At 35.6% G+C, this 15902-nt stretch overlaps 1 protein-coding gene across 2 annotated transcripts in view; it reads left to right on the top strand.

Moving 5' to 3' along the window:
• Positions 1–15694, top strand: part of LOC121420312 (ephrin type-B receptor 3-like) — a 43492-nt gene extending 27798 nt beyond the window's left edge. For both annotated transcript variants that reach the window (XM_041614897.1, XM_041614898.1), the window contains 11 exons: positions 2701–2805; positions 3508–3767; positions 4544–4630; positions 6727–6913; positions 7326–7439; positions 7912–8102; positions 8539–8661; positions 8803–8914; positions 12032–12128; positions 13067–13166; positions 13576–15694. In XM_041614897.1, coding sequence (XP_041470831.1) covers positions 2701–2805; positions 3508–3767; positions 4544–4630; positions 6727–6913; positions 7326–7439; positions 7912–8102; positions 8539–8661; positions 8803–8914; positions 12032–12128; positions 13067–13166; positions 13576–13653 — 1454 coding nt within the window. In that variant the 3' untranslated portion in view covers positions 13654–15694. The remainder of the gene's footprint in view (positions 1–2700; positions 2806–3507; positions 3768–4543; positions 4631–6726; positions 6914–7325; positions 7440–7911; positions 8103–8538; positions 8662–8802; positions 8915–12031; positions 12129–13066; positions 13167–13575) is intronic.
• Positions 15695–15902: the final 208 nt, after the last annotated feature.

The raw sequence follows: 15902 nt of genomic DNA on the forward strand, positions 1-15902 counted from the left end.
TCAATCTGATTGGCTGATAGTAATTTCTAAAATACAAACATATTTGTAAATGTAATAAGTCTTCATAAAAGGGACCCAGATCCTAGATAAGACGTCTATCCGGGATGCGACTGGGGGGGGGGGGGGGGGGTTCCCCAAGAAAATATTTGAGGACAACCTGGTAATTTTATAATATGCAATGCAGATACATGTTCTTAAGCATTGGAAGACATACAATGACATCAGGGGCCCGTTGCAGAAAGAGTTGCAATCAAACGCAACTCTAAATATCATGCGCAACTTGATTTTCAACCAATCAACAGCGCGCATTTTTGACTTACGATTGATTTTTTGACTTGCGTTTAAACGCAACTCTTTCTGCAACGGGCCCCAGAAAATGTCTCCCCATGAAAAAAAACCAAACTTTTCCGTGCGCTCCAACACGAAAAATTATGTATTATTATTATTTGGAGGACGTTTTTCGTTTACTTTCTTGATGTCATCATTCGTACAAAACATTATTGCTCTAAAAAGGATTACATTGCGTGTTAGTTGGTATGGCCTACATACGTAAAGGGATGGTCCAGGCTGGAGACCATTCTACCTTAATAGAGTAATATTCACAGTGCAAAATGCGGAAAATTTGATCAAAATCGGATAACATGTAACGAAGTAATTGAATTTTAAACATTTTCAATTTTCCGGTGAAACAGTTCTAGACATGTCATCATGAATAACCATTAAGTAGGCTGATGATGTCATATCCCCACTTGTTCTTTTGTATTTCATCATATGATATTAAGCTTATTCAAACTTTTCTACCAAGAACTAGAACAATTGGATTGACGACTGATTAAGTGCATTAATATTTTATTGCCGCAACTTTTTTCATCTTAACGGAGACACATCATTTACACATGTATGAAAAAATGGGACATTTATAATTTCGTGTAATAACAAGAAAAAAGTGGGGATGTGACGTCATCGGCACATCTAATGAATATTCATGACGATGTGCATATAAGTCTTTTCACAATATATTTATAAACTTAAAATTCAATAACTTAGTTATTTGTTATCCGATATTGATGAAATTTTCAGCATTTTGCTTTGTGATTTTTTTCTATTTATTAAGATAAATATTTTCAGCCCAGACAATCCCTTAAATTGTGTTTTCCACGTTCTCAAACCTGCTTCTAAATCAGTCATATCCCCGTCGTGTTTCATAGGGTCCCTTTTTATTCATGTACCAGTATAGGTGTCATCTAGGCTATAATCGTTAACATGCATGCGCTATTGAATGTTTTTACTAACAAAAATCCATACATTTTTCGAATTTTCTCTCACACATTTCACAATATTGTTCTGATCAGGCTACTTATCATCTTGCAGTTTAAATATTTTCTTCGTTTTGTTGTTCTGCTGGTCTGTATTAATTTCGTTGATTAATGAAACTGGTTTGTTCTCTTCTCTTCTGTTGTTTTTTTTTCTTTTTTGGATGCTTTTCTTCAGGTGCCTTCAGCAGGAGTCAGTTACATTTCTGTCATAACAATACATCTTAGTCTACAAGATAAAAATACAACCTTTAAAATAACGTAAACCACATCAGATAATAGCGGTTACGCTACTGGTAGGGGCAGCTTCCATTTTTCTTTCAAGTAGTGAAGAAGTGGGGGAAAAGAAAAGGGAAACAGTGAAATAAAAGCCGGAGAAAATGGAAGAGAAGATAATGAAATGCGCAAATGAGGCAAACAGGTCGTTTGGCATAACTTTTTTTTTAAATATAGGCCGGCCTCTACACCCCCAATAGACCCTGGCCTCTCCACTGATCATAGGCATTGTGCATTTTTTTAGGGGGGGGGTCTTTAATGGGATGCCACCGTCACGCTAACGACACCGATGGAGCATATTACAATAGCAATAACCCAACAGCGCTGATCATGGTTGTGATTGTGGTTGTGAAAGTGTAACGCGTACAGTATTTAGTTTATTCAACTATTTCAAGCATCATTGAAATAACACATTAGAGGACTGACTAGTTAAATGCATATTTCTTTTTTTAAGCTTCTACTCATTCTGATTGCTGTTTCTCTTTAATAATATTCTTGTCTTTGTTTCTTCGATTTATTAAATCCATATTCTATATCCATTTCAATTTTGAAAAGTTTTAAAAGTCATATATATCTAAGGGATGCCATAACTTAGTAATTCCTTCTAGCATAGATCGAGTTCGCATTCTTGTTTTCTACTAACTTTATTCCATTGTCATTATTTATAGGAATGTATTATGCTTCAGTTTGTGACTATAGTCACGATAGATTTATTTTCATTTGCTCATTTTGGTATGTGCTTTTTCTCATAGCTTTATGTTGTTATGTTCATGATTGCAAATACATGAGTAGAAAAAACTTGATTCCGAAAGCTTGGAACCAATCGCCGTTAATCATGTTTACTTTTAGTAAAAATGCATCGGAGTCATTCAAAATTGACCTGGTTGATATCATATGTCATGTATGTTGTTCAAAAGAACAAACGTGGAACTAAAAACTTAATGCATTTATATATATATGTACATAAGTATGTATATAAATTATATAGTTATAGTAGGCTACAGATAAGGGAATGATGGGTAAAATATAAAGTATTCGGAATGTTATGCTTTGCTGTTTATTTTTTGTAGTAAAGTTGGTTTATTGCTGGTATTCATTGATCTTTCTGCAGCGTCTGATCAACAGGTACCCGTTGAACCTACATCGTTTCGAACGGCTGGGCCTACACGATCAATGATGACGTCACCTCTAGCTCCCGCTTCATACCCCATGCCTGGTACACATATTAGTATATTTCAGTTACAACAAAATAATATTTCAATTACAACTGGTTGATTATTTTCAATCTGGATAACAAGTATCATGATACACCATTCTTCCCGTTCGTAATCATAACAAAAGTGAAAGCGCAATCTATTCAAAATCAAATTTGTTTAGATTTTTTTTTTGCAGAAAGGAAATGTAAATGTATCGTTTGATAAGGAACTGTTTATAATTATTATCCCTTAAATATAGTAATATACCGGTGGGAAAACAGTTGAATCATTCGTTTCTTGAATCATGTGTTTCTTTTAGTATTTTATTTGGTAAAAGCATGTTAATATTACCAAACCACATCCTCCCATTTTGTGTTTGATTATAGTCATCTACTTTCAGTCAATCTACCATAACATCCGTTCTCATTTCAATTTAGATCATTATACACATTTATACATATATATTCATATTTTCATTTATATTGACAAACATTAAAAAGAAAGAAGTGTAGTTGTCATTGTAATCATGACATTTCGTTGCATAGTATTTAGCTTCCATTTCAGCTTTTGTTCTGTATATAGCACTAAGGAAGGTCTGCAGGCAAATTTAGACAATATTCCTGAGTGTATTATTTATTCGTTGTTTATGAATTGTCATGAATCTGTTTATCTGATTCCCCCTTTTTGTTTAAAACGACCCCACCCCCTCTAACGACTCTTAGCTAGCACCTCGGGAGTAAATCTCCCTGCAACACGCAATGTGGATCCGGAAGTCCGGGCGAGAAACCCGGGACGGTTCGACCCTTCGACACCCATGCCCACCTTACCAGAGGGAGGGAAGAAAACGAAGAAGGGGATGTCCCCATTTCCCATCATCGTAGGCGCCATCCTCGCAATGTTCCTGGGCGGTTTGCTGATCTTCTTCGCTTCATCGATGCCATTGTTGAAATGGCAGAAACGGCGTCAGCGAAATCCACCAGACGTAAGTACCTTGACCGACCCGTGGACCCATTGCAAAGGTCCATGACCTTGCTGACCGACCGCTTGGAAACCTACAAACACGGAGATACTAATGTGTGGAGGAGGAAGAGGACGAGGAGAATGGCGCTGGTGGTGAACCAAATCATGATGATAATGATGATGATGATTACGATAAAGATAATGACAATAATGACGCTGATGATAATGAAAATAATTGCAATAGAAGTTTAATGGCTGGATGGAACTTACGATGATATTGCTAATATCGTGATGATAATTATGATAAAGATTGAAAAAAGGTGAAAATATAGTAATGTGTATATTATAACTATAAACGGAACATTTTTGTTTTGTTTTGCTAACATCACTCATACATTTTGAATACAGTACAGTCTTGAGTACATCCTATTTTTCATGAAGCCATACGACTCATATCTATTGATATAAATGCATGTGTGCAGGTTATAGACCTATTTAGAAAGAAAATAATCATTGAACTGTTAACTTGCATTTCGGAGAAGCTAAGTATATTAGCTAAAATAACATTACTAAGCAATCTCTTTGAGCCCTTTTGTAATTCTCACGCTTGATTACCTTGTTCCGAAGGAGATGACATGATTGGGGGTAGGGGCTCCTTCACTTTTTATATATCCAATGCCGTTATTTCAGAGTAACTATCCCAATATGTCGAATGGTAGTATCATTAGGCATTGTGAAAAGGCCCCTTTCTGCTAATGGTTTTTCACGTTGGATTTTCTTGTTCTGTTCCCACTGAAGGAGATGGAGGAGGAGCTCTATCGTTTCAGTGGATCCATCTACAGCGAGTCTTCATCGATCCAGATGCGCCCAGTCAGTGTTGTGAATGTAAGCCTAACGTAGCAGTCACACCCAGAGACCGACACCCGGCCGATCAGAGTTATGTGATATTTATGTTTGAATGACGTATGATTGGTTTGGAGTCGGTTCTTTATGGGTGTGACAGGGCATATACATCAGACAATGCTGATGCTCATGGGCGGAAATGGGGGTGGGGCAGGGGGACGTGTACACCAACTCAAAATAGTAGGGCGGACACAATATCAAATGTCCCCTACTACTTCTGGTCTTTTATGATGGTCAGAAATTCATCACTCCAAATCGAAATAAAACATGTATTTAGGACAGCATGACCTTACTTTTAGCATGATAACCTTTTATTTTTTGTTTTCTTGTCAACTTTATTTTCGTCGAAATTACTTCTTTTTTTGGCGGGGGGGGGGGGGTTCCTGTCAAATTTTCCAGGCCCTCGTCCCCCTTACCTTTTGGGAGTGATTTCCACCCCTGCTGATGCTAATGATAATGGCCATACCGTAAATCAGTGTAATTATGGCGATGATGGTGTTATAGGATGTATGCGGATGTTGAAATTGATAGCGATGATACTAATGATGATGTGCTGTTGGTGATGGTGATAAAGAGCAACCATGATGATAACGATAATGATAGTGATGATGATGAGGACTATGATGTCGATGATTGCGATGATAGTGATGATGATGGTAGAAGATTAGGGTTCCCAGCCCTTCAGGGAAAATTATTTTACTTTCTTCTAGTCAGGGAACAATCAGGGAAGTTGACAACAAATACCTCAAATCAGGGGAAAATGCCTAATATGAGGGGAAAATCAAGGAATTTTCATCAACCCCCAAATCGAAATCATGGAAGTCAGTCAGACTCTGGTATATTTTGTTGCGTATCAAAACAACATCCATTGAATGACTGGTTATGGTGGTACAAATTAGTTTAACATCGTTGTTTTTATACTGAAAAGACATGTAGTTTACTGAAACAACTTGCAAACACTTGCAAAACTGGGAATGGGTTTGAATAATTATCAGGGAATTTTTGAACTTCATCAGAGAAAAGGCAGGGAATTTGTTTTCTTGAAAAGCTGGGAACCCTGGACATCACTTTTTTATCACTGTTTTTTTTCTCTCTTAGCATTTGATACATCTTGTTAATATTTAATTTTGTAATTGTTGAAGCGCATAAATGTACAGTATCTTTGAAGTTTGGTGTATAATTTAAATAATTATATGGGATATGGATTTATTGTAAAATTTCTAATCGTGTTTCAGATAATTTGTACAACTTGTTTATGGAATGTGAATGTGTATTTTGATTTGAGAGAATACAATTAAAACATCCTTAAAACCAAAAATGATGCGGATGAAGAAGAAGAGAGGATGAGATGACGATGATGATGATGATGATGATGATGACTATGATGTCGATGATGATGATGATAGTTATGATTAATGATAGTTGTGATGATGCTGATGATGATAAAAATTATGTTGATGATTAAGATGATGATGTTGATAATGATGATCATGATATTGATGAATAATAAGGATAAACTTGTTATCTACAGAAGACGTAAAATTTGTAATGCGTAATTTTAAAGTACGACCCCCAAAACCCGAAAGCATACAATTGACTTCCAAGTTTCGGATAGTTTTAAATTCAATTTTGCATCAATTATGTCTTTATCTTGATCCAGAAAATGTGATAGATAATCATTACTATTGTATGTTTCTTTGGCATTTCCTGATGTCCATTCGTGGTCTAATTGCCTTAGGCAATCGGATAGTGGAAAAGATGATGATAATGATGGTGGCACTCTATGGTAATGATGATAATGATGATGAGGATGTGGACGAGGATGAGGATGATGACGGTAATGACACAGATGATGATTGTGGTGGCGGTGATGATGATGAACAAATTTATAATCCTGTTTGTAATCTACTGACGATATAGAAGTCGTATTATCTCATTTCAAGGTATTACCTATTACAATTTTTTGCGCAATACGGGCGTATAAATTTTAGCCAACGGGATGACGAGATGGACAATTTTGTCTTTTCCTTGATCCAGAAAATACGATAAATAATCATTCTTCTTGTTTGTTTCGTTAGCATTACGATCCTGGAGTCCATTCGGGATCTATGAGCTCCATGGGCAAGGAGTTTGAATTCCCCCGGGAACGACTGGTGATCGGAGCGGTAGTCGGGACTGGTTCTTTCGGGAAGGTAGTCAGAGGGGACGCGGAAGGGATCATAAAGCCTGCTTGCAAGACAGTCGTCGCCATCAAAATGCTAAAAGGTATGATAGTTCTACACATGAATGCATGGGTGCGAGATACGAATAGCGAAAGGACTTTTATTTTCATTATGCCTGAATTGCATTTCTGCTGGTGTAAGGACCATTCTTTGCATTTCGAAAGACCTACTGTAGTTTCGAAATAGTAAAAAAACATGCTATGTTTGATAGGGGGGGGGGGGGGCTAGACGAGCCTGAATGATTAATATATGGGTATATTATAGAGTTAAACAACTGTATCAGACCTCTTGTTTTTACACTCTATTTTCTTTTTTTATTCTACAGTTTCTCGATTCCCCCTTTTTTTTAAATACTAAAAAAAATCATAGAGTAGATGGGGTGAGGATGCTCGCTGCCTCCTGTGACGACTCCCCTGTTTCAAACAGCATTTCTGTTTTATTCTCTTTGTTTACAGAGGATGCAACCGGATTGGATCATCAAGATTTACTGAAGGAATTATCGGTCATGAAACTCCTCAAACCTCATCCCAACATCGTCACACTCTTTGGATGCTGTACTAAAGATGGGTGTAAGTTATCCTGGAGCTTGTTAACGCGAGGTGGTTGATTAGACATGTGCTTTGTACGATTGATTGAACATAAGAAATGCAGTCATCTGTAAACAGGGTATTAATGATATTCATAATATCATTAAATATGTTCCTATCGTGAATAATATATGTCAATGTTTGTGCCCCAATCCATTGCAAGAACGTAAGGAAATCATTTAGTCATTATATTGCTTAATTTCGATAAGTCAATGTGATAATGACTATAATATGCGATTTATGACTGTATCTTCGGTTAAAGAGTTAAGGATATATCGAATTTGGGTTTCATGCCTAATAGGTTATGCACAATACTGTGAAATTATTTAGAGCAAAGAACGTATGCCAAAACAAGAAGAAAAAAATCCTCCCCAAAAGAAAAAAAAATGGAAAATCACTCCCTGGTTTCATCTTCTATTTTCAATAACCTGTTAGAACATTTTTTCCTATTTAGATGAATCACCTTTAATAATCATGGAATACCTGCCAAACGGCAACCTACTTTCGCACCTGCGCAGTAGCAGACAACGAGTCGAAGATTTCGAGATGCACAGAACGAGCATGCGCACAACTCTCTCCCCTACAGATCTTATTAGATATGCATACGAGATTGCCAATGGCATGGCATATCTCGCCTCGATGATGGTAAATGTACTATACATTCTATTTTATTTGAGTATATTTTTATGTTTTTTAACAACTACGATAAAGTTACTTTAAGGAAATATTCCTTAAACGGAATGCAATAATAACACACAAAAATAATGATTATACATCATAAACAATAATTATGCACAAAATGTCCCAGTATGTTTTTATAAAAACAATCATAAGCTGTGAAGTATTAGAACATAATGATAAATGTCGCAATCTTTGAACGTCTAAGAAAATAAAAACTGCGGTTCCCCTCTTAAAACAATCGTTGGATTTAGGCTCATTAATGGCCGGATTTGAAATTATTCTCTTTGAGACCGTTTCCGTATTTCAATGATCAGTGACTAAATGTTATGATAAGGATAAAATCATTTGATCGTATCACTCGTCTCGTTATTATTTGTGTGTGTGTTTTTTTACTTTCCAGTGTATCCACAGAGATCTGGCTGCACGAAATATTTTATTGTCTCGTGATGGCGTATGTAAACTTTCAGATTTCGGGTTAGCACGTGACGTCATGAATGGCGGGGTCTACCAAAGAAAAACACAGGTAGGAAAACAAGTATGCTGTTCTTTATTATTAGATATTTATTAATTGCTCTTTAAAGCTTTTGCTATACACTAAAACGCCAACCAGCTTATTGATGCCATTTCATTGTTTAATTTCTTATCGATTTGTTTAATGTTTCAGGGTCGAGTTCCTATTCGTTGGATGGCATTGGAATCGCTTCTTGATAATGTGTATACGATTCAGAGTGACGTCTGGTCGTTCGGTGTTCTTATGTGGGAAATAGTTACAATAGGTGAGTGTCACGGAGGCCTCCTATGGCAAAACTTAACAGTAATAATAATGATAATAATAATGATGATGACGATGACGACGATGATGATAATTACAATCATGATAATAATAATTGTGATAATAATATCAATATACCGAGTTATATAAATTATGGCAAAAACCATATGCATAAATTATTCTGCGCTTATGTGGGAAATAGTTACAATAGGTGAGTGTCACGGAGGCCTCCTATGGCAAAACTTAACAGTAATAATAATGATAATAATAATAATGATGATGACGATGACGACGATGATGATAATTACAATCATGATAATAATAATTGTGATAATAATATCAATATACCGAGTTATATAAATTATGGCAAAAAACATATGCATAAATTATTCTGCGCTGTACGGACTCATCGAAGGCGCGAAAAAGAAAGTTATAAAAGGGAAATAAAAATGTTTGGAAACTTGTACCCCGTTAGTCTAAGTTTGAATACGATTAGCATTACCGTGAAGAATACTCGTTTGCAAACTGGGAGTCAGGACCAACCTGACTGAGCCACATAGTATTAAACAAAACTTATTCCACATATTCAGGGAGGAATTAATCGTTGTTTCACTTGACGACGAGGGGAAAACTAGAATATTTCATATGATAATATACACTGTAAAAAAATTATTTGCTAATTTAGCACTCCCAGTGCTTGTACAGTGACTGCGCTACGAGTGCTGATTTTCTAGTTCAAATTTAAACTAGAAAATCAGCACTCGTAGTGCAGTCACTATACAAGCACTGTAAGTGCTGAATTAGCACTTCATTTTTTACAGTGTACAAAAGAAATAGTGAATGGATGACATCATCAGTTTCCTCATTTGCGTGCTGATCAGGATGTGCTGTTTTGTGAAACGAAACGAAATTTTAAATGTCATAACTTTCTTATTGTACGTCCGACTTTGATGAAGTTTTCACTGTTATGCCTGTGGGATTAGTCTCTTTTTATTCAAATCAACTTTTCATTAGGGTGGACTTGTCCTTTAAGATAGTGGTGATCCTGAATAATCTAGGTTATTATATAACCCATCATCAGTGACAGAATAATGACAAATAAAATCTTTACATTGACTCAGTAGCTTAGTGAGGCAAAAAAAAAATTAGTGGGCTGAGTAGGGCGTATTGCGTGTAACTAATGGGACGTTGCGATCAAGCGAGCAAAAATGTCGATATTTCTATTACAAAAAATCCAAGTTTATGATATATTTTTGCAGAATATACACGAAATGATATATTTCACCCTTATCCCTTTCCTTTTCTCCTTTTTTTTATCTTGTAAACTTTTTATTTATTATTATTATTATTTTTTTTTTTTTTTTGGGGGGGGGACAAGAGCCCCACATCTGTAGGACCATACATCGAGTATTTAGTGAAATGATTGTCAAGATTAGATAAAGATGTGCCGTGGCCGAGTGGTTGGTCTAAGTGCCGGACTAGACACATGTAAGCCTAGGGTTTGAATTCATTCCCCTGCCTCGGCATCCATTGGCCGTGAGCAAGGCATTTAATTAACATAACTCTTCTATCCTACATTAAAATAAACAGAAATGCTGTGAACAGGGTGACCAGACGTCTCGTATTTCCCGGGATTGTCCCGTATTTTGCTCCTGTGTCCCGGCGTCCCGACAAACCCTTCCCGGGACACCTATTTGTCCCGTATTTTAGAATATTGAACAAAATGTAGTTAATACATTTACAAGTGACGAATTTTCATTAGATAACCAACAGCTGACAAGCAGGGACAACAATTAAATCGATAACTGTAAACTTTTGCAAGTTCTGATTTCTTGCTAACCCAATACATTGCAAACGAACTGGCCTGTGAGTGGCAGGCTACTAGCTATACTAGACATGTAGGATCGAAGCAACTCCTCAATGGTGAAAACAATCTCACATGATAAACAGTTTTTCCACCAAAATAATCACAAAATCGGCGGGAAATTCTTATAATTATACTATGTATTCTCAGATTAATGATGTCATTGGAGGAACAAGTTATTGGCTTTTTATAGATCTTGTTGTTTCAGCTTGCGTTTTGAGTCTTTGTGTGCACGATGCCGCGATGTTTCATCTAATTTTTAATTTTGACAATATGTTTCACTTTGAAATTTTATTTATTTCTAAAACATTTTAGTTTTTAAATTTCAAAAATACATTTTCAAAAACACCAAATGAAATTATGATTTTTATTAGATGATTGGATTTTTGGTTTATTTGAAATTTGAACTTTTCCCTTTTCTTTCTTTTATATATACCCTATTCTTTCTGCTTGCCCTTTTTTGTTCCATCTATCTTTATTTATATCAAATATCCTTTTTTATTTCCTTCATTCTTTCTTTCCTTATAATTACCTTGGCTTCCTTCTTTCTTCGTCTCCTGTTTCTTTTCGTTCTTTCTCTCCTTCCATTATTTTCTCTTTTTTTTCGTTCTCCCCTCCCTTCATTCTTCCCTTATTCCTTTCTTTATTTTTTCCCTTCTTATTCTATTCCCTTATTCTTTCTTTCGTTTCGTTCTTTCCCTTTCTTCCTTCCAGTTTCAAATAATGAAGGAAACATATTTATTTCCTTCGTTATTTCTTTCCTCATTCTTTTTCTTACCTCCCCCTTTAATTCTCTCGTTTATTTTGACTTTCAGACATTTATTCATCTTCCCTTCCTTTCTTTCTTTCTATCTTTCTTTCTATATTCATTTAAAGAATGACGGAAACCCTTTTTTTTATCTCTTTTATTATTTCTTTCATCCCGGTCTTTTATTCTAACTTTCTGTTATTTTTTCGGTTTTCCTTTATTTTCCTTCTCAATCATCTCTTTTCTTTCTCTCCTTCATTTCATTCGCCTTCCCTTCCAATTCCTTATATTTTTTCACAAGTCTAGTCCTAGCTATATTTTGTGTGGGCTTACTTCTTTGTTGATCTTCGTTTGTCAATTGTCGCGTATTTCATTTTGTGAAATCTGGTCACCCTGGCTGTGAATATTCTTAGTAACTATGTGTGTACTTGTTTAATTTCATTTATGAGTCTCAGACTGGGGTATTTCACAAAGAGCTACGTCTGACAAAAACCTTTTTTTCCCACTAGGATCCTACCCATATCCTGGAGTCCCGAGTAAGAAGTTGATCAAAGACCTTCAGAAGGGCTACAGGATGCCTCGACCAGAACATTGCAGTGAAGACATGTAAGGAAGGAAAAATGAACGTCAGCAAAGTGTTGACGCCCTCTACGTTTCTTTGTTAAAAACAATGTCCATTTTTAGGAGGGTAATGACAGGTGAAAAAGGAGTTAAGCAAGTGATGTTCCTGGTTAGTCAATGGGGGTAGGTGTTGGGGATTCGCACCGCTATGCAAAACCGTTTATAAAACAAATACAAAACTTTGTCAAGTGCTTGTCATGGCAAAGAGCGACCAAGAAGTCTTTGTCGAAAATTGGTGAATCAAAACGGAAGTTTTGTCTTGAACTCTGGCAATCGACAAACTTGACATTTTTTGTCAGCTTCGAATCTTTGAACGAACCTGCTTTTCCGGTTCACTTATTTTCAACAAAGACCTCCAAGCCCCTCTTTGTCATCTGAATGTCATCTGGGGCCCGTTGCAAAAAGAGTTGCAATCAATCGCAACTCAAAAAATCATGCGCAACTTGATTTTCAACCAATCAACAATGCGCATTTGGGACTTGCGATTGATTGTTTGGTTTGCGTTTAAACGCCACTCTTTTTGCAACGGGCCCCTGACGGGCATTTCATTGCATTAACTGTGGTCTTGAATCGGTTCTGCGTCGTAATACGAAAAAAACCCTCACTACTGCAGGAAGGTCTACATACAGTGTCTTTGCAGTAGGCCCTATTTCTTTTTACTCGCCTGCATAGCATAGCGAGACTGTAGGCGGCGCTTTTCCCACAGTGGCCGAGGAAGCATTGAAAGTTAACCTAAATTTAATTAGGCTAAATAGCATTATACAACTTGTAAAGTATGCAACTTTGGCACATAGGTAACGAAGTAATACTAAACAGCCTCGTAACTGTGTTTAAGCATTTGCCATATGAAACATAGTCGAACATGTCGAAAGGTAGGAACAAGAGAAATGATTCCATCTTTCCTTTATCTTTTCCCTTTGCAGATACTCTATTATGCTAGAGTGCTGGAGAGAGGAAAATAAATTGAGGCCTACATTCGATCAATTAAGAAATCGATTAGAAACAATATTGATTGAGTCCGGGGTAAGTGATTTTGCTTCTACTACTTGATTTGTTTTCCTATCTTGTTTCTTCTCCTAATCTCCTGTTCATATTTTCCATTTTTTTCAGTTTTGACTTATTGATATGATGACTGTTATTTCAGAAAAAGGACATAAGTCCTAAAGATAATAAAGAAGCAATTTGCAAATTATTGTATACGTATGTAATTTCTTTCTTCTCTTACTCCTCATTGCGGTTGTTATCAATCAGTTTTGCAGAAATGAACATGAAGTTATCATCATTCTCTTTAAAGGATTATAGTTTTGAACTCGCTTTTCTTGCCACATTATGTTTGTTTTATATGTAAACATATAAAACAATATATAACAATTTTAAATCTAATCACATTTTTTTTAATCCGATGACACCTTTCCTTTCTTCCCTATAATAGAACTATCTTGTCCTCGATGACTTTGATGAACGTCTGTATGAATACACGTACGATGGGAACTCTACACCGGACGAATGAACAATAATTCTTTTTATCTTCATTGACAATTGGTATCGCCATGTTTATTCAGTTTCCTTCCGTGATATGGACACCATGCCCTTTCCAAAGTGCACTTAAAGTCGACTGCAACGATTCGTGTTTTAAGCGATAATTTGGAATCGGGTGATAACTGAACTGTTCTTGGATATTGTGACATTATATCTTCCAACATTTTTTTTTCACAAAAGAAAATTACATGGACGAGTATTTACAAACTCTATTATAACAAATAGGATTTTTTTTGGAAAATTTATTGAGTGGATCTTCAGATGTCGTCGACACCACGTCATCGTAGTCATCCAATTACATTGCAGCAATCTTCGCCACCTTTTTCACAATGGAATGAGGAAGTAAACGAGGTTTCAACCTGACATTCCGCGAAGATGCATTACGTCACAAATGAATAATTATAAACTATATTGTTGTTATGATGATGCCATATGTTTAATGTGCAAATGTGGAATATACAAAGAGATTTTTTTAATTGTTGATTTCTATTTTTAGTTGTACAGTTAATGAATGTATTTAATGAAGTGTAAATATGTATGAAGTAATCACATGTGTAAATAGTGATTTTTCATTACTTGTCTTTCATACTGCAGGTTTTCTGGGAACCTGAGAATCTACAATGTTAAAATCATGTTTTTTATGAATGTAATCAACAAGATATGTTGCAAAATGGTCCATGGACATGATGGACAATCATTACATTATTTTCGGCTGAATACAACTCATATTTTATTCTTCAAAGGTATTGTTCATATATTTTGCCCTGTAATAATGATAATAATAATAATAATAGCGGCATATTTTCTCAGTGTAGCCAGTTCAGTTACGAAAACTGTTCTCCTAGCGGGCCCTGCTTTTATATTATTATATTATACATATCATTTGACAATTAGACAAAATTAATTTATTTCATAGTGACAGAATACTTCTATTGGTTAAAAAGAATAAATTTTAAGATTTTTTGCAGAAGAGGAACGTACAAGTCCTATTCTATTAATAACTAAATTTTTAGGCAGCAATCTATTATATTCTCTGAGCTATAAAAGGATTTTCACGGCGATGTCATACAAATTTCAAATAAAATGCGCAAATCCCATTGGGAACGTTTACTGTAACAGAGCGATACGACGTGTTGACTGACCGTCACTTCAATTGGCACTGCATTGACTTTAGACGTGAAAAGCGATACGTTTTCACTGTTCGCGCGCATTGAAATGGGTTTTTGTACAGGGAAAATCTAATGCACTCGAACCGAAATTACAAGCATGTAGCTCTTTTGCCATCTTTTCTCAGATCCTCACTTTTGTGTAAAAATAAAGATACCAATTTCAAGCAATTTTCTTGGTCTTTCCAACTATCTATTTTTCAAGCAATAAATATGTTGTGAGGCTGGAGAGCTAAGTGTGCAAATTATGATAAACTTTGAAGTTGACTTTCTCTGAAATGGGTTTGACCGTCGCGACGCGTCGTATGTGTGATACGACGGTTCGAATGAACGCTGACGAATTCACATAAAACCAAATGCTTTGTTAGCAGCTCTTGCTGTAATATCACTTTTTATTGGAAGAAAAAATAATAACTGTTGCCATTATAGCTTACTTTCCAGCAAGGCTTGATATTATAGCAACTTTTCATGAAATGGGAGACCGAATGAAGGAGACTGTTCAACGAAATTTTGAGCTTTTGTGAAAAAAAGGTCAAATTATCTAAAAATATCACACTGTAAAAAATGAAGTGCTAATTTAGGACTTTCGGTGCTTACATAGTTACTGCAATACGAGTGCTGATTCTTTAGTTTAAATTTAAACTAGAAAATCAGCACTCGTAGTGCAGTCATTACACAAGCACTGTAAGTGCTAAATTAGCACTTCATTTTTTACAGTGTAACTACTTGTATTATGGTGCTTAAAGGCCAAAGCAATGTCTTCCAAACTCTAACCAAATGTAAGATGTATATATTCATTAGAAATGTGATGTGCAATGCTATTAAAGTATTCTAGATTACTCAGCTGAAAAGCAAGACCCTGAGTTATAGAGTGCATATTGTTTGCTTCTTTGTTAGTTTTCTATGTATCTTCTCTGTTTCTTCACCTGTTTGCTGTCAAAACTGTAAATGTTGAGGTGTCTTTGATATACGTAACTAATCTTAGAGTTATTCCTAATCATTATTTCGAAGGTTCATTAGTCCGAAAGCTTGTTAAACCAACCGTTTATCTTCT

Source organism: Lytechinus variegatus, chromosome 8, assembly GCF_018143015.1.
Source record: "Lytechinus variegatus isolate NC3 chromosome 8, Lvar_3.0, whole genome shotgun sequence".
NCBI classification, from domain to species: Eukaryota; Metazoa; Echinodermata; class Echinoidea; order Temnopleuroida; family Toxopneustidae; genus Lytechinus; species Lytechinus variegatus.